The 23,392-nt window shown below is 49.7% G+C and overlaps 1 protein-coding gene and 1 long non-coding RNA gene across 8 annotated transcripts in view; one reads left to right on the top strand and one right to left on the bottom strand.

The window, feature by feature from the left end:
- Positions 1–23,392, top strand: part of Mad1l1 (MAD1 mitotic arrest deficient 1-like 1) — a 312,920-nt gene that overhangs the window by 208,684 nt on the left and 80,844 nt on the right. For 6 of the 7 annotated variants that reach the window (NM_001359025.1, NM_010752.3, NM_001359027.1 and 3 more), the window contains one exon: positions 7,320–7,410. The exons of the other annotated variant lie outside the window; for it this stretch is intronic. In NM_001359025.1, the coding sequence (NP_001345954.1) occupies positions 7,320–7,410 (91 nt within the window). The remainder of the gene's footprint in view (positions 1–7,319; positions 7,411–23,392) is intronic. 7 annotated transcript variants of the gene reach the window in all.
- Positions 12,739–17,433, bottom strand: Gm30492. The gene is made up of 2 exons (XR_377165.3): positions 17,203–17,433; positions 12,739–13,573 (listed from the first exon to the last, which is right to left on the bottom strand). It is a non-coding gene; the product is annotated as a predicted gene, 30492 (long non-coding RNA).

The following is a 23,392-nucleotide window of genomic DNA, read 5'->3' as shown; positions in this document are numbered from 1 at the left end:
GAAAGCAGGAACTCTGTGACTACTACTCAGTGTGCTCTGGCTGGGTCACCCTCTCTTGGACACCTTTTGTTTGGGTAGCTTGTCACTTGTCATTGTGTCTTCTCAAGGGGAGCTTGTCTGGACCATTTGACTGGTACTACAGCTCTGGTCACTGGGCAACCCCTCTCCTCCTGGACTCTCTTCCTCTACCTGCAGATCTGTATATTCATGGTAGACTGAGGGAGCAGAGGTAGAAGCAGGTAGCCTAGTACCAGTAGACACAAACAGAAACACCTAAAATTAGGCCACAGAGAGGAAGGGGCAGCCTAATGTAGGTGGCCTTCTGACTGCCGATTGAGTTGCTGACTGAGATCTCTAGGAAGGGATCATGTGTCCCTAACAGCAACCACCTCTGCCTCACCAGAGCAAGGCCACAAGTGCTGGTGCCTGCTCTGCTGAGAGGGCATGGCCCCAGCCTCTAGACCCCGTGGGGAGCCCTGCTCATAGCCATCAGTATCGGGTTCTTGTGTCCCATGATGGAATGTGCTCTCATCCCATGCTGCTGCCTGTACTAAGCGGCAAAACTCTGGGATGCAGGAAGGTGGTGGATGCACACCACTCCCTGTACTGGGTAGAATGAGCAGACATGCACCCGGTCATCACCATCCATCAGAGTCCAGTATCACACACACATACACGCACAGAAGCTCACACATTTAAGGTGCATAGAGAATATTCATCTGACCACACCAAACTCAAACTAGATGTCAGTAACAGAATGCAAGAGGAAAAGCTGTACCCACGGGGAAATTGATAGCATGGTTCTGAACTGCCTGCGGATCACACAGGATGTGTGGCAGAGAAGAGGAACAAGTGAACGCTAATGAAAACACGCTCATCATATCAGATCCGTGGAGAGAAGAGAACCTGCGGCGCCCAGCGTTCCAGCTGACAGAGCAGAAGCCATGGCCCTGCCACCAGGAGGACATGGCAAGCAAAGGAGCCCAGGATGAGAAGCAAGGAGGAGGTAATGAACTTGAAAAAAGAAACACAATTGAGAAAAATGCAGAAGCAAAAGGCTGTTTTTCTGGGGGGAAAATCTATAAAATTGACAAACTGCCAACAAAAGTGAAACATACTCAGAGAAGCAAACGAGCCGTCTCAGGTATGACACAGGGACACTGCTGCAAAGAGCCTGTGGCCTCTGAAGGATGGCATGTACAGGAACACTAGCTTGTCACTAGCAGGTCTAGTCAGCCCTCCAAACCAAAATTAGCCCCAGCATGGTGCCCCACCTATAATCCCAGCCTGGGGAAGTGGAGGCAGATGGGTCAGAGTTCAGTCATTTTGGGCTACATGATGAGTTTAAGGCCAGCCTGAGCTACGTGAGACTGTTCTCAAAGGTATAGACAAAACAAACACCCGAACCAAGATGTACAGTGAGGTTGATGAATACTTTAAAATTGAATCACAATTAAGAGGCTCCAAAGGAAGAAGGTTCCAGGCCCATTGGGTTGGTTCCCATGGAGACCCTGCTCACAGCCGAAGCCTAATGGGTACCAACCTGACTCACCCGTCTTCCACAAGACAGAAGAGATCTACAAAGTACAGCCAAAGGGAGCCTGGCACTCATGGGATGGGACTGTGTCATGGCAGCCAGTGACACATGCATGACCTACCCTGCAGAGACAAATCTGCTGGAACAGACACTGTCACTGAAGCTGTTGCCATTGATTCAGAGAGCTGAGTGAACTGGAAGAAGCTCTGACTTGCGTTTCCTTAAGTGTACAAAGTTCCTGCAAGACCTTCTACTCAGCCCCAGCTCAACCTCCCCTACCCTGCTCCTGGAACCCCTGTGGGGGCTCTGTGCTGCCAGAGCCCTTGTAGGGTCAGTAGCAGGCAGGCATCAGCTGTGGAAGGCCACTCCCTCCCCCACTCCATCCATCAGCTTCCAACTTCTAAGGGAGTTTTTGATGCTGTCCCTTTTATTTTCTGTGGTCAGGCTTCAGAGAAATGAGACTGCCTTTATTCTCAACTGCAGTGGCGTTCTGAGAGATTGCTCCTAAGTGCCGTGTTCACATGGCCATCTTTATCAGTCCCTATGCTTGCTTGTATGTGGGTGGGGTTTGTTACTGTTGCTGTTTCTTTTCTAAGGTAAAGTTTGCTATATAGCTCAGGCTAGCCTTGACCCTTTATTCTCTTACCTCGGCCTCCTATATGCTGGGATTAAAGGCATGCAGCGTGTTCTACCATGCCCAGCTCATTTGTTGTTGTTGTTGTTGTTGTTGTTGTTTTGTAAGTGAAACACACATACAAGTCAAAAAAAGAAACCAATGGAAAACAAAGAGAAGCCTGTTATTTATACTGTCAGCAAACAGTCTTCACGTTGAATGTGTGCGCACTTCCCCATGTCCCTGGCTTTCTGCAATCATCTGTTGGTTTTGTATCACTGGACATAGCACCCAGCGCCTGCTTCCACCCCCATGAGTGTGCTCCTGCATGTACAAGGGAACCTGTGTGTGAGGGCCTGGGGGCACATGGGCAGGTCTGTGTCACAGGCAGCGGGACATAAATCTCATTTAACATTCCTCAGAAACTACTTCTTATCTTGGTGTTTTGAGTCCTGGCCTGCAACTTACCAAGCAGATTAGGTGGGCAGAGAACCCGAGGTTCCTCCTGTTTCCACCCAGCCTGTGTAAACACGGCCTCTGGGGATCTGACTCAGGCTCTCCTGACTGTGAGGCCAGCTCTGTACCTTTGTGTGCTGTGCAGGCTCCTTTGGGTGGCTGTGAACAGGTAGTGGATGTGGTCATTTAACTAAATGGCTTGCTCAGCTCTGGTCCAGCATGCCCACTTGGGTGGACTCTGTGCCTGTGATCTCTTAGCACTGACATCTCCCACTCAGCATAGCACCTGTGGGGGCATCTCTTTAAAGGAATGTCTCCCCCCATGGCTGAGTCCTGAGGCAGGAGGTGCATCTTCCCAGTTGGCTTTTCTTTTTCTGTCTGCTTTGCCCCAGGTAGCCTCAGCTCTAAGCTCACCTGTCCCTGAACACAAACATCAATAAGATGGCTTTTTCTTATTTTTTAATTATATGTAAATTTGTGTGTGTGTGTGTGTGTGTGTGTGTGTGTGTGTGTGTGTGTGTGTGTTTGCATGTGCATGTGAATGCAGGTACCTGTGAAGCCCAGAAGTGGGCACCAGAGCCCCTGGAGCTAGACTTGTGGACAGTTGTTAGCCAGCCCCAGTGGATGGTGATTCTTCTGGAAGAGCAGCAGTGTTTGTAACTGCTGAGCCATTGATCTCCACGCCAGGTATCCACGTGCACATGGGCTTTCTTTTCTTTTTCTTCCCTTTAAAAAATGTCTTTATTTATTTCACTTTATTTTATTTTGGCAATGCTCTGCATGTCTTGGGGGATCATCTCCCTCTGCCTTGTGTAAATTTGTCCCCAAATGTTTTCTTCTCTCTGATGCTGTAGCAGATGAAGTGCACAGCAGAGCTCACACGTGGTGGTTTGTATGGTGCTGTTTTGGTGGGTTTGTGCATCAGCAGGGCATCTTGTGATGAGGAGTGGTTTGCTGCTGTTATTTCATTGTCTTGTCTAATTGCTTTGGCAGTTTAGTCAGATGAACGCAGTCAGAGCAGGCATTGTCTCAGAGTTTTAAAAAATTACTTAATTAGATTGATGTGTGTGTGTGTGTGTGTGTGTGTGCGTGCACACGCGTGTTTCTGTAGACCCCCTGGAGTAAGTGCGGAGGCCAGAAGATGGCACTCAGGAGTGCGTTCTCTCCTTTCATCCTGAGCTGGATCTCAGGTTGTCAGGCTTGGTGGCTGCACCTTAATCTTGAGGAAATCTTGCAGCTGTCTTCCCTGCTTTTGTTTTTTGTTTATGTGCATTGGTGTTTCATGTGTGTGTGTGAGGGAGGGGGTCAGATACTCTGAAACTGGATACAGACAATTGTGAGCTGCCAGGTGAGTGCTAGGAATTGGACCCAGGTCCCCCTGAAGAACAACTGATGCTCTTAACCACTGAGCCATCTCCCTAGCCTTTTTTTTTTTTTTTAAAAAGGTTGTTTGTTTTTTTTACATCTTTGTTTTTGTTTGTTTTTGTTATTGTTTGTTTTTGTTTCAGAAATGACATGTCCTGTTGAGGTTGCTGCCCTCTGTGTTCAAGGTGACAGGTTTGGTGAAGGGATTTTCCTGTGTCAACTGAGAGCGGAGTAGAGGAGAGCTTCTTGTCCTTGCTCCCTAGAGGGTCACACAGCACAGTGTTAGGTGTTGAGATGCCTTGGATCCCTGCTGTTTTCAAACCCTTTGCCATAGCATGGAAAGCTTTCAGGGAACGGCTGGCATGTGGCTAAGTGAGTCCACACCTGTCCCCCATGTTTATGTGGTTAGGCTTGTCCCCCAAGTTTACTGGTCTCAGTTCTAGTTACTTCTTTTAAAAAATAATTTTAGTTTTTGTTTCATATATTCATTTCATTTTAATTTTAGGTTTGCAGTCTTGCAGTTTGAACCCATGTCCTCACATGTGTTAAACATGCACGCTACAGAGCTACCTTCCCAGCCTTTTTCTGTGGCTACCTTTTACATTTTGGAACAGGATCCCACAAACTGCTCCTTGAACCCATGAGTGGCCCAGGAAAACCCTTAATTCTTGATCCTTCTGCCTCAGTCTCCACACAGCTAGGTTGGTGGGCCTATACCCCAGGCCCAGATTGGCCTTAGTTTTCTGGAAGTGTCTTTGCCTCTATTCAGTGTCCGTCAGCTGCTGGTTTCAGAGAGAGAGCTTCCTCATTCCTTTCTCTGCCAAGTTGGGCAAGACCATATGATTCTTTGAGTGTTTGCTTGTGCTCTCTGGCCTGGCCTTCTTCCTTGTTTGGGAGACTCTGACTTCCCTTTTGACCCTCACAGTGATCTCAGGTTTATCCGCTTCTCTGGGGGTCACCTTGGAAGGTCATCAGTAGGAGTCTGCCTGTGCCATCTTGGCTACTCAGATGTGTGCCCAGTTGTCCCTAGCATCCTTTTGTGACCTTTGTCCTGTGGTGCCCTCTCACAGCTTCCAGGTTCGTGGTGAGCTCTTCTCTCTGGTTGGTTTTGCTTGGGAGTTTCCTGTGTAATCGTTCACACAACCCAATCCTCATTGTCTCCAGCCTGCTGTCAGCTGTCAGCTCGAGCTGCTCTCCTTCCCTGCTTTCCTTTTGGACTCATGTGACATCTTTGATGTGACATCTTCCTTGTGTTTGGAGCCCTCTGTTTCCTCTTAGTGTTTGTCTCTGGTGTCTCCTAATCTCCCCAGTGAATTCTTTTTTATCCCAGGATAATTGTAGTTTCTTACTTTTTTGTTTTATAGGTGTGTGGTTGAGTATGTATATGTGTGAGCCAGTTCAGCTTCAGGCATCAGTCCTCATAGAGTCTAACATCTGCCATTTGAGCCAGAATCTCTCAATGGCCAGGAGCTCACCAATTGGTTCTCAACCTTCTTAATACTGTGACACTTTAGTACAGCTTGTGTTATGGTGATTCCCAACCATAAAATTATTTTCATTGCTACTTCATAACTGTAATTTTGCTACCATTACAATTCCTAATGTAAATATCTGTGTTTTCCATTGGTCTTACGTGACCCCTGTGAAAGGGTTTTTTGACACATATCCCACAGGTTGAGAACCACTGCTCTAGTCTCAGTCTCTCCCGCACTGGGATCACAAGTGCGCATCAGCATCCCCAGCTTTTCATGGCAGTGCTGGAACAATAATGTAGCTGAATTTTGCTACTTAGTAGGTTTTCTTCTACCATTTCCCATCCCCTTTTTTCCCTACCATTTCAACACCCTAACACTAGATAAGAGACAGAGAAAGAGACAAAGAGAGACAGAGACTCACAGAGAGAAGAGAAAGGCACACAGAGAGAAAGAGAGACAGAAAGAGAGACAGAGGGGGGTTGAAAGGTGGGTGGTGTTTTCATTAGACTACTAACCGCTGGTTAGGGGCACTGAGTTCCTTGGGGCAACTTTGATCTTCTCCATCAGGATGTCTAATTTCTTCTTGTAGTTGTTTCTTCTTTGCATATGACTGCTTAACAGACCATAACTAACAACCAGCCAACAACCCACATCACACCTCTCAGGACCTAGCATTTATATACCCTCTAAGGAGTCCCAGGAATTCCAAATGTCACACAGTCACAGAATCTATCTGCAGCTGGCAAAATCATGCCCCTGCCAGAGCACAAGGCAGATCATAGTCTGCTAACGTGGACGATCTGAAGCAGCTCTATATCCCCACACCTGGGATTAAAATGAAAACATATTCTTATAGTATTTCTGTGGTTTTTTAAAAGAAACTAAAATTCCACAGTTCATGGAATAGAACTCAAGTTCTCAGGCCTTCAAAGCAATCACCCACAAAGCCATCTCCCTAACCCCTGTTGAATTACTGTCTTTACAGTTCCTCTGCCATTGATCTCCAACTTCATTTATGGCAGGCATTCTACTAAATGAATATACTAAGACTTGTTTTGTGGCCATGCATTAGGTCTGTTCTGGAGTGTTCTGTGTCCTACTTCAAGCCAGCCAGAACTACACAGTAAGATCCTAGCTCATAAAACTGCCCTTGAATTCCCCGCCCCCTCTTCCTCCATTTCAGCTGGCTCACAGGTGCATACCCATCACGCTCAGCCTTTCCTTAAAGGGGAAGCCTGGCTTGTTGACTTGAGATGAGAGCATTGGATACATTCTGTCTCTAAGCCTGGCTTTCCTGGATACGCTATGTCCAGTTCAATGTGTTTGCTAATTTCCTTTACTTTCTTTGAGCAGTGTATTTAGTGTGTGTTGTTACATTTCCAAGTGGCCAAAGCTTTGCTCTTGGCTTGTTCTGGTTTCTCCTTTAGTCCTGAAGTGCTCTCTGGACACTTCCTTTCCTTTTAGCCCCTTGTAGCTGTCTGGCTACTTTGTTATGGACTCTTAAACTACACAGATTTTAGGAACTGCTCCATTTTATGGTCAGTGGTCAGCACAACATGAGGAACTGTATTAAAGGGTTGCAGCACAACAAATTAGGAAGGTTTGAGAACCACAGTTCTAAAGACTCCTGAGTTGCTTTTCCATTTGCAGTTTCTCCTCTAGCCTGTGGTCACTCTCCAGGGTGAACCAGGGGGCCTGAGACAGATTCCTTACCTGATTCTAGCCAAGCTTCAGGGTCAGCCAAGAACCCCTGGCTTGAGTCCTTCCTTAGACCTAAGTAAGTGCTGTCCACTGCTGTCCTCCCACTAGGGCCATGACCTTCCATCTGTGCTGGACTGCAGTGGCACCTGGTTATGTCATGGTCTCCTTGCAGGTTGAAGGTGGAGGAGCTGGAGGGTGAGCGGAGCCGTCTGGAACAGGAAAAGCAGGTGCTGGAGATGCAGATGGAGAAACTAACCCTACAGGTAGGTTTGGTGGCCAGAGAGAGGTTCCCTGTAGACAGTACTCCTTCCAGCCCCTGTGAATGAACCTGGGCTTCCTCCTATGCATCCCCCCCTTACCTGGCTGAGAGCTACTGCTGGGTTCTGCAGGACCACAGGTCTGGGCCACTCTGGCTCGCTGTGCAGGGACCGCTTCATACCCTTGGTTCTTGTGCTTCTCAGCACTGACCTCGGCCTCTCTTCTCTCTGGTGCTGTACCCTGTCACTCCCATTTCCCTGTGGTCATGACCTTCTCTGCTGTCTGCATTAGACTGTTTCTCTTCTTTTTAGTTTTCCTCCTCCTGATCACACTGCTCATGGCAAGAAGCCCACAGGTTAGAGATTGCCTGGCTTCTAGACAGGCCATTGATTTTTACCTTGGCACCTATTAGAGGCAATCAAATTGTGTCCCCATTACCAATCTTGGTGATGGGAGAGGTGACAACTTTGATGAAGTGAGGTGTTCTGAACCTTGGCTGTACTCATGCCGAGCCCTAGGACCTGTCATCCTGTTCTGTTCTAATTGGGCCACTGTCCTGGGCTGAGGGCTGCAGGAGGGTGAATCAAGGCTACCTGGCTACAGAACTGTGTCAGGATGGGGTGATAAATGGATTTCAGTGCAGCTCACAGAGACGTCAGGGACAACACAACTAGAGGAGGTGCCAGTGTTCTATGCCCCATGTGGGTGACATAAGAATGGGATTCACAAGATCTCCTCCCCACAGCATCACAAGTGTGTGTGCTGGCACTGTTCAGCCCTGCAGCTCAGAGCCTTCCTGAGGGCCAGAGTGCTAGTGACCATGTCCACCCCTGCTCTGTGCTGCTGTGTGTACTGTGTGCAGGCAGGCACTAAGTGCATACGTCTGTCAACCATACTCATGGCATGGCCGGAGACAGCATGGAGGGCTGAGTCTGTGGCCCTGGAGAGCAGGGTCCATGTCAGCTGATGTTCAGGAACCCAGGAATGGTATTCCCAGTTGGCATGGAGGCCTGAGGTGGGGGAGAGGCAGCTGTTGTAGAAATTTCTAGACAGCCCCATAGACCCTGCCACCTCTGTAGGCTGTGCTTATACTTCAGAAAGGGACCTTACCAGAGCCAGACTGGGAAAGCGGTTACTCAGAGACTGCCCCATGAGGCCTAACTGTTCTGTGTGGGCTTCTCCTCCACCCCACCTCCACCCCCACCCCACTGCTCTTAGGCCAGGGTTGCTTGCTGTCCTCCAGCCTCACTCTGATCTCAGAGCTGGAGGCTGTATAGCAGGACTCCCTGACTCCTGTTGCATCCTAAACCACCTTCTCCCCTAGCCAGTACTGGACCTCTGCTAGACTCCCCAGATGAGCACATATCTGGAAGTCCAGGTGATTGCCAGAGTGCTGGGCTCTTTGCTCTGTCCTGTACTATTCATACTAAAGGTCTTTCCATGTGAGGCTGTGCCCACTATTTTATTAGTAAATAAACCATTTACTCAAGCTGTTTGGTCATGGGAGTTTGGCCCAGTTCCCTCTACATACCAGCCTTTCCCCTCTGTGTCCCCCTATACCCTTGTCAGACAAACTTGTGGGTGAACCAGCCTGGCAGTTGCCTGTGTCTTGCATAATTGAGTCTCCTTCCTAGGTCACTGGCCTCAGCTCCAGGGCCCCATGCTAACTGCAAGTCTGACTGTGTCTGTTCTGTATGTCCCAGCTGTTGGCACATCTGGGCAGGGAGGGTTTTTACACCAGGATTGAACTGGTTCTGCAAGGGGGCATTAGTTACCTGCGGTAAGGAACAGTCCCTGTCCAATCTCAGTGTCAGCTGGCTCCTCATCTGCTGTCCCTTCAGTGTGTTCAGGAGCACCTGTGTGAGCAGCCAGTTTGTAACACTGAATGCAGGGTGGCTGCAGTTCCTGAGCACATGGGCACAGAAGCTATGACACATGAGACTGGTCCTGAGGGAAAGGCAAACGGGCCTGGGTTTGGCTCAGTAGTGGGCAAGGAGGTGACTTGGACACATGAAAAGAGAAAGGCCGCCACCTATGAACACGGTGGGTGGGCTTGGGCGTGTTGGTTTCTGATCTGAGCTGCTGCACTTTATAAGGCTGGGTGATGAGGATTCTTGAGGGAATCCTGTGCTAGGTCCTTTCTCTCCCCCATGCCCCACTATCCCCCAACTGCCTTCAAGGCCTTGTTAGATGCTCTGACATTCCTTCTTCATCTAAGTCAAAGCCCTCGTTCCCATTATATGTTGGTCTTGGACCTGGGCACCCTCTGGTACTGGGGAAGAAACATTCATCCTGGGGCTTCTCCGTATGGCCTGGCCATAGCATTTGATGCCGGCCCCTTTGAGACCCAGCCTCCTCTGCAGCTCTAACGGGGCTGCTTGGACCTGGAATCTTGTGGTCTAGCCTTTGGGCTTCCTCAAGCCTTACCCATGTGCTCAGTATGCAGGCAGCCTCCTGCGCTCCCACTCCCGCCTCACTCTTCCCTCTAGAGAAGAAGAGTGGCTTCAAGTTGGCGCTTCAAGGAAGATTGATTAAAATCAGCTGCGGTTCATCTTAATTGGGAACATATGCTCAGAGAGGGAGCTCAACTAGTTAGGATTTTTTGTAATTAGTTCACAGCTGGTTGGCGGGGAAGCAAAACTCTGGTGACCACTTAGAGCTGGGTGTGTGGGCGTGCTTGGGGGTTCAGTGGAGGGGTCATCACAGTGGCTGAATGCAGACTTACCAAGTTGACGCACGCCATCCTTCCTGGGTTTCCTGGGTCATTGGCTGTTTGTACCATGACCTGTGTGCATTGCTAGGGTAGCTAGGGAATAGGAAACGGGTACTAAGGTGTACTTGTCTAATGGACACACGCCAACTGGCTGAATGGACGGCTGACTTATGATAGACAGCCCTGGCAGAGCTTCTGGGAGGTTAGACACTGTGGTGCAGGCCTCGAGTCTCAGCACTATAGTGGCTGTTCCGAGTTTCAGAGCCTAGGCTACATGGTGAGATCCTGTGGAAAGTATGGGGGCAGGTGTCTATAGGAAGACCTTACTTAGAGATGGGGAAACTAAGGCTGGCACAGAGGCAGATACAGGGATTGCCAGTCTCTGTCCTTAGATACCTTGTGCTTTCCCTAAAAGCAGGGACAGCTGCTTTATTACAGAGACCCCCCATGTTCCTCATAGCCTCCCATAAAGCCTCCACATAGTGCTTCTGATGAGCTAGGTCAGGACAGCTTGGTGTAGAGTCACCAAGGAGAGGCCTGCCAGGGGCTCTGCCCACCCTGCATGGTGACAAGTGAGGTTCCTCCATTTGAAACGTGGATGCCTCCTGGGTCCCACACTATAGGCTAAGGGCAGCCTCCATGGACTCGGGCCCTACTGCTTTTCCCCAGTGTTTTAACTGCAAGCGTTTTCAAGATAGAGAAGTAGAAAGAATTTTACAGTGAATGCCCACTTACCCACCACCTACATCCTGTCGGGAATGGCACACTTGTGGCTGTATGACATTCCTATCCATCCCTCTGCCATCCATTAGTTCGTTTTATTCTTTTGATGCATTTGAAACTAAATTGCAGACATCTGTATACTTCCTCTAAGCACTCGAGCATGCATGTAATTAAGCGAATTCATCTCTGGAATCTGACGCCCGGGCCCCCGCCGTCCCACAGTATCGCCTCATCATAGAGCAGAGCTCCTCCCTCCACCAGTGAGGCTGTGCCAGTGGACCCCAGTGCCAGGCCTCTGAGCTGGCACATTCCTCTCACAGTCAGGGGAGGCTAGGCTGGTGTCCATACCACCTTACAGTCCTTCTAAAGTGCTGCTCAGAACAGAGCCCAGACGGCTGCCCAGTGACATTTAAAATCAGAATATCTTTTTTGGAAATGGAGTGGGCAGAAAATTGCTGGGTTTCCTGCAAGCGGAAAGCTTTCTGAGCCTGCAGACGTCCCTGCTCCTGTCTGCGTCACAAGCAGCAGTGCGGTTAGGGTGCCCAGCCTTACTTCTTCCTGTGCCCACACCTGCCGCACATAGTTCTACAATTTCAGGATGTCACTTACCATGAGACACCCATGTCAGGCAAGACCCTAAGATAATGAAAAAAAACAAAAGAAGAAGAAGAACAACAACAACAACAGCATTGTCTGGATCCTTGAGCTCCAGGTTGTGCCAGCACAAGTCCCTTACCTGAGTGCTGAGTGACACTAAGGAGGTGGCATCAGTGCTCCCTGTGTGAAGGTCATGGATCATGGGAGACGTCAGAGCAGAGTGTTGGAGTGTCCTCTAGGAGCATCTCACACAGTCCCTGCCCACTGTGACTTCTCAGCCCAGTTCTTTCCCAAAGACCTGCACTGTCTGTGAGGCCCACAGAGCACCGCCCTTCTCTACGTCATGCAGTGGTGCCAACTGCACTGGCCAAGCCAGACACTCCTCTTGCTGCTGTCTTGAACTCACTCACTCTGCCTCACCCAGCTATGGCTAGCACTCCTGTCCTGCTTGGCGTAGCCATGGCCAGCACTCTCCTCTCTAGGTGTCCACAGAGACTGTGTTGTTGCAGCTTTTGACCCTCAATCCCTGCCCAGGTCTTCAGTGCAGCTCCCCATGGGCAATGGCCTACCCCTCTAGCAGACTTGGAGTCTTGATTACAGTCGTGGGAGTAGGGTGAACGTAGAGGCTCAGCATTGTCTACATGCCTGTTCTCCTTGCACCAGCATGTCAACTGATGTTTCTTAGTCTGGAGACCTCCTTTGTGTCCCTCTGGAACAGACCTGCTTTTGTCTTGTGTCATGCTCTATGCACTATTATGCATGGACAGTTTCTGTGTGGGAACTCCTTGTGGACCTTCGCCAGTCTTTCCTATTTTTTCCCTTCCCTTTTCTTCTTTGTAGTGTTCAGATTGTGCCCAGGGCCTTGGGTATGCTAGGTAAGTGCTCTACTGCTGACCCATGCTCCAGCCTTTACAGGGAGATTCTAGGCAGATGCTCTACCATTAAACTATATCCCCAGCCTTCTTTTTCTTTTTTATTGTGAGACAGGTTCTCACTATGTTACCCAGGTTGGCCTGAAAACCTGCTCTGTAGGCCAGGCAGGCCCTGAAGGACTTGTGATCTTCCTGTCTCAGATCCTGTGTGGCTGTGATACCAGGTCTCACCTCACACCCGACTATGCCTTAGTATTTTGCACAAAATAAGCATATGTCCCTCCTGACTCTGCCTTATACCGGGCTTGGGAGCTGGCCTTGACAGAGAGGTGCTCAGCATCTCTCCTGGCATGGCCTCCAAGCCCTGCCTTGCAGAGTATCTGTGAGGTAAGATGCTCAGTGAAAGGACAGAGCACAGACCGCAGAGGTGAGCGCAGGCAGCTCATGTTTATTAACGCTGGAGACTAAAAACAGCCGGCTTGCTGATAGGCATTAGTGTGCTGAATTTTCACAGGCGCTGATTTCTTTTGATTGTTTTTGAGCAACTGATGTACCCTCCATACTAAGCCCCTCCTCCTCTTGATGTCACCTCCTACAGAGGTTAGTCCCTTGGGCCTACAGGCCCTTAAGCACCAACTACTTCTTGCTGGAGCGCTGAACTTGCTGGAACCCTGCCTTCTAATGAATCCAGGGTCCTCATACTCCACAGATCCCAACTTGGACCCGTAGACCCCCGACTGTTGCCTCAGCACCCTGGCTTGCAGTTAGCAGTCTCGTCAGGCGACTGAGGTTCTCTGACAGTCTCATGTGTGCCCAATGGTTCCATCTTGCAGTAGCTTGTGCCTTTCTAGCTTATTCCCATTGGCATCTCTACCTGAAGCCTGCTCAGCAGCACCCATGACCCAGAAGCCAGCTACAAAATCTGTCTTCCTCTCTTGATACATCTAAGGTTTTGGTGATCTCACTTTTACATGACAAGTAAAAGGGAAAGGGAGAAAAATAGAAAAGACTGGTGAAGATGGTAAACGCCCACACAGAAACTGCTCATACATGCAGTGTGCACAGCAAGACACAGGACAAAACCAGAGCTATTCCAGACGGACACAAAGGAGATCCCAAGCTGGCACAGGGAAGGCAGACATGTAGACATCATGTAAACAAAACTGAGTCTCCTTGTAGAATGGTGGTTCCTCCTCCTCCTCCTCCTCCTCCTCTTCCTCTTCCTCTTCTTCTTCGTCCTCCTCTTCCTCCTTTTTCTTCTTGCTATTCAGAAATAGAACTCAGCCTTGTACATCATAAGGGATCTACTACTGAGCCACACCCCCAGTCCCTCACTGGGGTCTACACAGGTGCTGTACCACTGAACCACACCCCTAGTCTCTGGTTGGTTGATTCTAGTCAAGTGCTTTATAACTGAGCCACATTCCAATGTCCCAGCACTATAGAAACCTGTGACTAATATTTTTTGGTAAATTGACATTCTCTCACACATTGTTCTGCAGAAAGGTACACTGAGAGGTGAGCATAGTGGCACCAACATGGAGACTGTCTACGCAAACTGCTTCCATGGGGAGCTGATTGAATGGAACAGCTGCCAAGGGCCAGGATAACTACATAGAAAGAAGAGCAGTGCTCTATAGGGTGTGGCATAGCTGGCACTATTCAGCATCCTTTTTACCATCTGCGCCCAAAACAGATGGTCTAGGTTGGTCCAGGTGGCCGGCCCTTCTTTCAGTGGCAGCCGGTTCTCTGTTCAAATGAAGCACTCTCTGCCATCACGTATGGTGTTGGCAGATATACTACTGGCTCTGCCATTATGGATAAGACTCTGATTTCTAGGGGAAATGTCTTGAGAGGTTTTATGCTGCTTGCTGTGGATGCCATGACCATTGAAAGACCCCTTTGGAGCCTTCGATCTTAGCAGTCAGCAGTCTGAAGCAGGAGGACAATGAGTTCAAGGCCACCTCAGGCTATATAAAAAACTCAGTTTTTTAAAAAACAAAACAAAAACAAAATAATCTGAAAGCACGTTGATTTGACCATGGTCTGTCAAGTTTAGAAGGTTCAGAGACGGGATCGGAGGAATATTCATTCACTGCGCTCACATGGAGCACTAATGTTCGTGGGTAGATAAGTAAATAAATAAGCCATGGTCTTTCTTTATCATGGAATGTTATTCAGCTCAGAATGAAATCCTGCCACCTGTTGCAGTATGGAGATACTGAAGACTTTCACTAAGAAAACTAAGGAAGTCCATGCTGGCGGATTCCCTTGAATATCAGATTCCTAGAGATGCAAAGTGGGAAAGTGGGAGCTGTGCTGGAGTGGGGGCAGGGAGTTAGTATTGAATGGCACTTTCAGCGGGGGAAGATGGACATTCTGGATGGATGGCAGTCATGGTTATACAACTTTGGATGTGCTTAACTGGCTGCACACTGAGGCATGGTTCAGTGGGATATTACACAGTTAAAAAAGTAGTGATCTGGCTTAGTTGGTAGAGCACTCAGCATGTGGGAAGCTTGAGCTTTTGTCCCAGCACCACATACACTGGGTATTGGGTGCACACCTGTAATCCCAGCACTGAGCTGTGGAGGAAGAGGTCAGCATCGAAAGGTTCAGGGTCATTTCCTGGCTTACACAGTGAGAGCAAGGGCAGCCTGTGCTACATGAGACTGTCTGATAGAGACCCAGGGGCAGGGATGGACGTTCCTGCCATACACATCAATGTGCTAGGGGTGGTGGCTCTCAGGCCCCACCCTCACAGACTCCTACTCAGCCCTCATTGACCCTTGACCATCATCTCTTAGTTGATCCTTCTACTGCTGGTTCATGTCTGTAGCCTCCTTCCACTGTCACCAAGAACCAGGCATGGAGGTTGGGCAGCAGCCAGTTATTATACAGTGAGGAGGTCATGAGAACAGACACTACTTGCTTTCCAGAGTTTCTTCTGACTGGCCCATTGCGGGGTTGCTGAGAATGACAGCCTAAGCTATGGCCTGGTAGACACAAACAGGATACCTTCCCCTCCTCTAAGAACAGTTTCCACTTCATGTCCACACCCTAACTATGCTGATAACTAAGCTCAGGTAGCCAACCTTGTCACTGGCAGTCAGGCTGTTGTCATTCTCATTGCTGTGTGTCACAAGGCTGAGTTTAGGATCCTGAGGACAGTCCAGCTCATGGCTGCTGGAGCTGGGCCAACAGTTGAGCTCAGTTGAGTTGGTCCTCTATGTTGGTTCTCACCTTAAGCACCACCATACATCAACTCCGGAGCCTCAGACTTCTAGACCCATCTGCCTTCCTCATTTGCTTTGTTAAGAGCATTGGGTTGCAAGATAGATAGAGAAAGGAGGGAGGGAGCATAGGCCCAGGGTCTGGAGATCTGTCCTGACAATTCTCTGGCTTCTGCTGTGGCCAACTATCTCTGAGCTGTGTGTAGCCTACCTAGTTCTCCGCAGTGCTGTCCTGTGTTGTCCTGTGGTGACTGGTGCAGTTTGTTGGAAGGCACACAGCACTGCATATCCCCAGGTGGTCACTCTCCCGAACTGCTGCCATAGTCCCAGAGTCTCACTTTGGCTTTGCCAGCTCTGAGGGGATTTTTGTGTGTGTGTGGTGGGGAGGGGTGGTTCTGAGCCTATCTGAAGCAAACTGAATCAGACAGTTTTTCTTGCTGAAAGAGTAAGGATGAAAGACGGACTGGTGACCCCAGGTCCTCCAGGTGACAGAGGGCTTTGGGACACAAGTGCTTGAAATGTGTGGCTCCTTCTATTTGCTGCTGGCAGCACTTCTGATTCTACTCTGATGGACAAGGACTGATGGGTGTCATCTCTTTACACCTGGTAGCTCTTGGTAATGGTCTCAGTTTGGTAGGCATTCTTTATAGTTCTTAGGGGTATCTCGAGGAAACCTCAGATCCACGGACCATTGAGAGATAGCCACCTGGGCATGTCTAACATGGGGCTGGGGGCAGGGTCAAATAGACAGGACTTAGTTTCAGCACTTTAGCTTTAGGGATGAGGATGGACAGGTGGACAGGCAGACAGACTTTAGGACCTAAAAGCATTGGGTTGGTTGACCCTTTGGCTTTTGACCCCATGAGCCACCTAGGTGATAGCTGCCCACCCTGCAAAGCTGTTGCAAAGAACATGTTCACATCTGCCCACCCTCTTGTCCTTCCCAAGGACTTGGAGCCACTAGGTGATACCCACGGCCCAGGAACAGCTGAAGCCTGTAGAGGAAGCAGCCCAGTAGGCTCGTTTCAGAGCATGAGGGTCTGCTTGGGACTGTAGATCACTGACTTCCAGGCCAGGCCTGGCCCCGCCAGGAGGCCCAAACAGAGCAGCTGAAGAGAGAAGGCCCTAGGCATCCTGAAGCGGCCACCAGCCTCCTGCCCTTCTTTTTGAGCTCTGTCCGAGTGCTGGCCTGTGCATGAGAAAGTCAGATACCCCCTTTCCCTCAGATCTACATTGACCAGTTGGTGTTGCCCAAGTCTTGTGCTGGAAGCCTGAAGTGCATCCCTAGGCAATTCATTGAGCCTGGGAGAACCTGCCCCAAGAGCTTCTTGTCCCAGTTTACCCCCTCACAACACATACACACACACACACACACACACTCACACTCCAGTTCTCTCATGTTGCTGGCTGAGCTCACAGCCCAAGATCTAAAGGACTAGATATAGAAGAGGCTAAGGTCTGGTATGGGTAGCTCTCTAAGCTGTCCCCTGCAAAGGGGTTGCTATCATGGAAGCCACCAACCCTTCCTTGGATAAGCAAGGCTTACCCATAGTCCTCTAGGACTGTATACTGAAGTTCAGCAGTCCAGCCTGGCATCTGTGCTGTGGTAACATATCCTGTCCCGTTTTGTGATCTACCATAGTCCCCTGAAACAGGTACCTGAGGGTGTAGCCCATCCCTGGAGTTGCTGAGGGCAGATCAGAAGTTTGGTCCAGCCTGGCCTCCTGAATAAGCAGGTTCCACAGACTGTGGGGCAGAGGAAGCCACGTAGTGACCACCTGGGGTCCTCACTTGTAGTTTCTGCTCCTTCCTCGATCCAGTTCTGCCTGCTACTCCCAGACCCACCCAGCAGCCCAACAGAAGCCTCACTTTCACTATGGAGCTGCAGAGCTCAGCTGGGAGAGGTATTGATTTAGTTTTGAGTTGAGTGACTTATAAATATGCATGAGGATCGGCAGTTATTTAACTGTGCTTTTTAATTCTCCTCATGTTGCTGCCTCTTTCCAGCAGGGTCTCTTGCTATTCCAGTCAGGTACCCAGTGGCAAGTGGTCTTGGCTTGCTGCCTGGACCTTCCCTGGGACAACTGGACCCAGAGGAGTGAGGTTAGGGGCAGCTGTTCTCCAGTGGGGACATAGTTGAGAAATCTGGTTCTATTTTAGGGTCAGGAGCCAGGGGTTGCTTTCCTCTGGACTTTAGTTTTTAATTTTCATCATGTTTCTATTATTTATTTATTTATTTATTTATTTATTTTGTGTGTCTGTTTATGTCAATATGCATGCACCATAGCACACATGTGTGAACAACCTGTGGGCATCACTTCTCTACTTCTATCATGAGAGTCCTAGGGATCAAACTCAGGTTGTCAGCATTGACAAGTACCTGTTCTCTTTACCTACTGAGCCATCTCACAGGCTAGGTTGTCTGTGTGTGTATACACTCACTATATATACCTTATGTGTACCATGTAGGTACTTACAGGTGCCCATGCTGGATGCCTTGCAGCTGGAGTTACAGGCAGTTGTGAGCCGTCTGATGCAAGTGCTGGGAACCGAATGTGGGTCCTTTATAAGAGCAATAAACACTCTTAACCCCCAAGCCATCTCTCTAGCCCAGAAGGGCTCTTTTTGTTTTGTTTTGTTTTGTTTTGTTTTTTCTGAGACAGGGTTTCTCTGTGTAGCCCTGGCTGTCCTGGAACTCACTTTGTAGACCAGGCTGGCCTCAAACTCAGAAATCTGCCTGCCCTCTGCCTCCCGAGTGCTGGGATTAAAGGTGTGCGCCACCACGCCTGGCAGAATGTTTCTTAAAGACCGGATTCACTATGACTGGGGAGATAGTTCAGTGGATAGGACCCAAGTTCAAATCCCCAGCCGCCATATAAAATTCCAGTCATGGCACATATAACCCCAGCAATGGAGGGTAAAGACAAGTGAAGCCCAAGAGCTTTCTACTGACTAAAACAGTGAGCTTCCAGGTCAGTGAAAAGACTCTGTTTCAAGTCAGTAAAACTAAGAACAGCAGAGGAATGACCCCGCCCCGCTCCATATCCTGCTCTGGCTTCCATATGTGCCTGTACATTCGATTATATGCTGTACACTGCACATACTCAGACACACACAAAAAGGACTAAATTTACCATGTTCCCTTCACAGAGGAAAACTGAGGCCTGGGGGCTCAGAGGGCCTGTGGAAGGCCACTCACACTCATCTCTGGTTGGAGAGCAGTTGGCTGGTCACCTCAGCTTATCTGGATAGAAGGTCACAGAGTGGACAGGAAGAGCCATCTGCCCTTCAGAGAATCTGTGCCATGCCCTGGAGGAGCCGCTGCACAGACCTGCCAGTACCACTATCGATAGATCTGGGCAGGGGCCACAGAAAGTCCCCAGTGTTGACACCTTCCTGCCATACACACTGTCTGTCAGCTCCTGTGTATCCACCATCATTAGCAGAAAACATCAGCTCGCTCGTTCAGCAAGTGAGATGTTTTTGTTTAGTCAATGATTGCATCGTGGTTTCAAAGGAAGGTTCCAGAATTTTCCTTTTGAGATTCTTGTCAGTGCCTCCAGTTTCCTCAGCTGCGAATCAAACAAGGCAACAAATTTTAGCAGCAGATTACAGCCATTCTCCCCTTTCTTCCTCAAAGCTGTCATCCTGTGGCAGACTCAGCGAAGTTGCTCACTTGCTCCCATCTGTTCGTCTCGCATGCTCACCGGCCCCCTGGACAGTCTTCTCCATATTAGTACTGATGTCCCTGGGCCTGAAACAGGCAGCAGGTGTGCCTGAAAGCCAAGCAGACACACACCAATGCTGAGACAGGATCTGGTGCTGTGGGCATGAGCGAGGCACTTTTCTTCTCTCGAGTGGTCTCTGTTGCCTCTGCTGCAGTTAGAAGCATGTGACTGCCTGGTCCCTCAATTGCTCAGACATGCCCAGGCACTGAAGCAGGTATGTCTGGCAATACCTCCTGGGCAGGTGGATTGGCACATTTTAGAAGGCACTGACCTGTTTCCCTGGCCTGTGGTAGCCCCTCAGGGTCTGTCCAGCTTCCCTCCCATGTTTGTTATGTAGTTCTTGGCTAGCCCTCCCTTGCAGTAAGGGCCTTGGTGTGTCTGGTGGTGGTAGCACTGATAGCTCTCTCTGGTAGTCTTGAGGCTACACAAGCCTTAACATGGGTGACACCCACCCAGCTCACCTCCTGCACCATGTGGCCCTGACCTCTGCCACTCAGTTTCCTTCCTAGTCCAAGCTTGAAACCCCTTCTCTCAGCCCTGCTATAGGACTTGAGCACAGAAACCTAGGTGGGTGCTGGGTGCACACATGACAGTGGACTCGGACGATGCCCTTGGCTCTGCCTTCTCCCTATATGTGATAGCTACACACAGCTGCTCCTTCATCTGTAACCCTTGTGCCTCCAGGTTATCATGTAAGGAAGAGAGTTCTTAAATTGGGGTCACTTCTGTCTGCAGCAGCGGCCCCATAGCTACTCAGGAGTAGAGATGCCGTGTCTGTCACAGGAGGGAGGCCGGCGTGTTTCTCTGGACCTCTTGGTTCTTTATGCTTCAGTTGGTGATCTGATTTCTAAGCGTGTGAAGTACATTCTGGCCCGAGAAATGTTCTATTTGTTAAGCATTCATCCGGTAGAGTCTGTGCCATACCAGACACACTGTCAGTGCCAGAAGCACTGTGAAGAACGAGACAGACAGCCCTGTCCTCACGGAGCTGACCTCTGCTAGGGGACAGCTAATAAAACAAGTGTTTAAGATGACGAAGTGTGTTATAAGGTGCAGGTGCAAGGGTAGTGATGGGCTGTCACTTGTCGCCTGTCAGTGCCTGGCTGGGTACTTGTTTTGAGTAAGCACTGATGCTTCGCTGTTGGCTTCTGTTGGCTTCATGCTCTACGGAGTGAGACGGTGGCCTGCCTTGGAACTCCTCATGGCAGGAGGGGCTCAGGCTGGTGCCTCCTTCCTCCCTAGGATCTCTCTGGATCCCTCCCTCCCTCTCTCTCTCACTTCCTCCCTCCTTGTCTGTGTATATGTATGTGTCTGTCTGTTTTTTGAAACAGGGTCTCACTTGTAGCCTAAGCTGGCCTAGACCTCACTGTATAGACCAAGCTGACCTCAAACTCCTAGAGATCCTCCTGCTTCTGCCTCCTGAGTTCCGGGATAAAAAGTGTGCACCACCACACCCAGCTCTCCCCAGGAGTCTCACAATGTCTTCTGTGTTGTGTGCTCAGTATGGAGCTACGGAAACTGTTCCAAGACCAGTTATTCCTCCCCTCAGCTTGAGATCTCCCAGACCCAACCTGTCAGCCTCTATAGCACCCAAACTAAGGGTTTAGTTGTAGGTTTTAAAGTCTGTAAAAAGAAAAATCAGGACTATCTTAGGCTACATAAAAATTCCTGTGTTTGGGTGAGCATGGTTTCATTGGCACACGTGATGCTTTTCCCTGCCAGTTCCCACGCCTATAGTCTGTGGCTGCTTTCTCACCAAGCTGTGCAGTGGGCACTGGAACAGGCGGTAGCCCTGAAGAGCTGGCTGGCTCCACAGGCAGTGGCAGGCTGGGCTCTGATCCCTTACCCAGCTCCCAGTGCTTGGCCTGGGCAGGGAAGCCGAGATGCGTGTCCAGCCCCAGGGCTGTCACAGCGGGCGTGGGTGATGGATTTCACATGCTTGGTTATCTCCCCGACTGGTGAAATTGCACGGAATAACAGACTGTTGAAATTGCACAAGTAACAGTCTCAACCCTGAAAGCCAGGGAATCAGCTAGCGTTCCGGGAGCCTCTTCATCCCCAGGGCTTTACAAGATTCTAAGGAAAGCTCTGAAGAGCCTGCCCGGCCTCCCCCTCCCTCCTTCTTCCTAGTTCTGGCTGGTGGCCTCCTCCTTCCCCTCCTTCTGATGAGAATATACTCAGGATGTGATCTGGGAAGCCAAGTTTGCAAGCCCTACTGTTCCCTGCAGGTAGTTCTGGCACTCTCTGCTCCCCATTCCCTACACACACACACACACACACACACACACACACCCCTATCCCATATGAGGATCTTACTGTTCTGCTGCTCCTCTTAAGCCCTCGACGCCCCCCCCCCCCCAAGCATATCTGGAGGGGTGGCTAAAGGCTGACAGACTGTGTGTGGCCTGGGTGAGGTACTCCAGGTAAAGATCATACTGCCCTTCGGCACTACAGAGGGGCAGTGGCCTACAGCAGCTTAGCTCATGGTTCATGGAGGCTTATTAACCACCGGCTGCCTCACTAAATGAGTCTCCCAGCTTCTTTGCTCCTTTGTGCCTGGTGGTCTAAATGGGTGGGCTATTTCCTGTTCCCTCAGCAGATATCCTAGGAGGGAGACTAAGGCCAGAGGAGCCAGGAAGCCCCTTTATGTAGACATGGAGTTCAGTTTCCCTTGCTGAACATCCACTGGCACTGGGGCTTTGAAGATTGGATCCCAGATCCATCAGCTTAGGGCTTATCACAGGCCAGTTCTCTGCCTCCATTCCACCCTCTGTGCCAGCCCTGTTACATGCCTTAGAGCAGGGGTACCTGCAGAGAGGTTGGCCAGAGAAGACAACTAACTCCTTGTTTGACTTCCTGAGTCACCTCAGACCTCACTGAAGTCTGTCTTGGGCCCAGTGGAGGCAGCAGAGGGCCTCCCATCTTTAATGGGTCCCTTCAGTGGCTTTGCGGTCACCACCACATGGCACACTGTGGTCCCCACCACATGGCATATTGCAGTCACCACCCATTGTCTACTCAGTGCCATGCAAGACTATACATCCCTTCTTCATGGGATGCCTGCTTCGTGCTAGGCATATGGCTGTCTCGTTGCTGCAGTCTGGGCTTTCCTGATGGCTCATGTGTGTACCATTCTGTGCTTATTGGCTCTTCGGGTTCTATGAAGTATCTGTTCATTCATTTTGCCTCTTTTTCAGGGGCTGACATTTTCTTGATTACTTTTGAGTTCTGAATAACATTTAGGTGTGAGCTGATCAGGGGAATGAACTTCCGAGAACAGTTCCACTCTGAGGTTCACCTCCTTCCCTAGGACCCAGAGTATTTTCAAATATAATGTATCCCCTCCCCCATGCCGCCGCCACACACGGTCCTTTTTTCCTTTTTGATGTAGCCCATATAAACTTAACAGTTCTCAGACTCATAATTCTCCTGCCTCAGTTTCCCGAATGCTGTTGCTGTACCTGCTTCCATTTCTTTCTCTCACACCAACATATGGTCTGTCCTACCTGAGACGTCATCACCACAGGATGAAACTGTCCTCCATTCTCAGCCCCGTTCAGGGCTGGAGAGGTGGCTGAAGGGCACCCACATGGGAGTTTCCAGCTGCAACTCCAGTTCCAGGGGATCCAGCACCTCTTCTGATCTCCCTGGACCCAGGCACTCATATAGTACACACATATACACACAGGCAAAAGACTCACAAAGTAAATGAATCTATAAAAAATGTAGTCCAGTCTTTTATATATTGACCTGGCTTTCTGGAATTGGCATCTGTGTGTGAGATGTTGAGGTCACAGACATCCTGTCCACCCTCTCCAGTGCCACTAGTCTCAGTCATTGCCTTTGGAACATGTGGGGATAGATACCTCCTAGAATCAGCCACATTGCTCTCCTGTGCTTGTCCCTGGCTTGAGGAAGCAAATGTTGGTGGATGGCAGTCCTGGGCTAACACTGTTAGCTTCTGTTAGGCACTGGAGTGAGTCTGTGAGAACTCTCTTTGCTGCAGCCATAGTTTCCCTGTAAAGCCATCCTAGGGAGCAAGGTACTCTTGTGTGTTCAGTTCTGGGCCTCCCTTTCCTAGACCTCTTGCAGAGAGGGATAGATGGCAGGCCTCACAGGGC

This window comes from Mus musculus, chromosome 5 (genome assembly GCF_000001635.26).
Source record: "Mus musculus strain C57BL/6J chromosome 5, GRCm38.p6 C57BL/6J".
Lineage (NCBI taxonomy): Eukaryota > Metazoa > Chordata > Mammalia > Rodentia > Muridae > Mus > Mus musculus.
The sequence above is the reverse complement of the archived record's forward strand: the minus strand, read 5'-3'. Positions and strand labels throughout refer to the sequence as shown.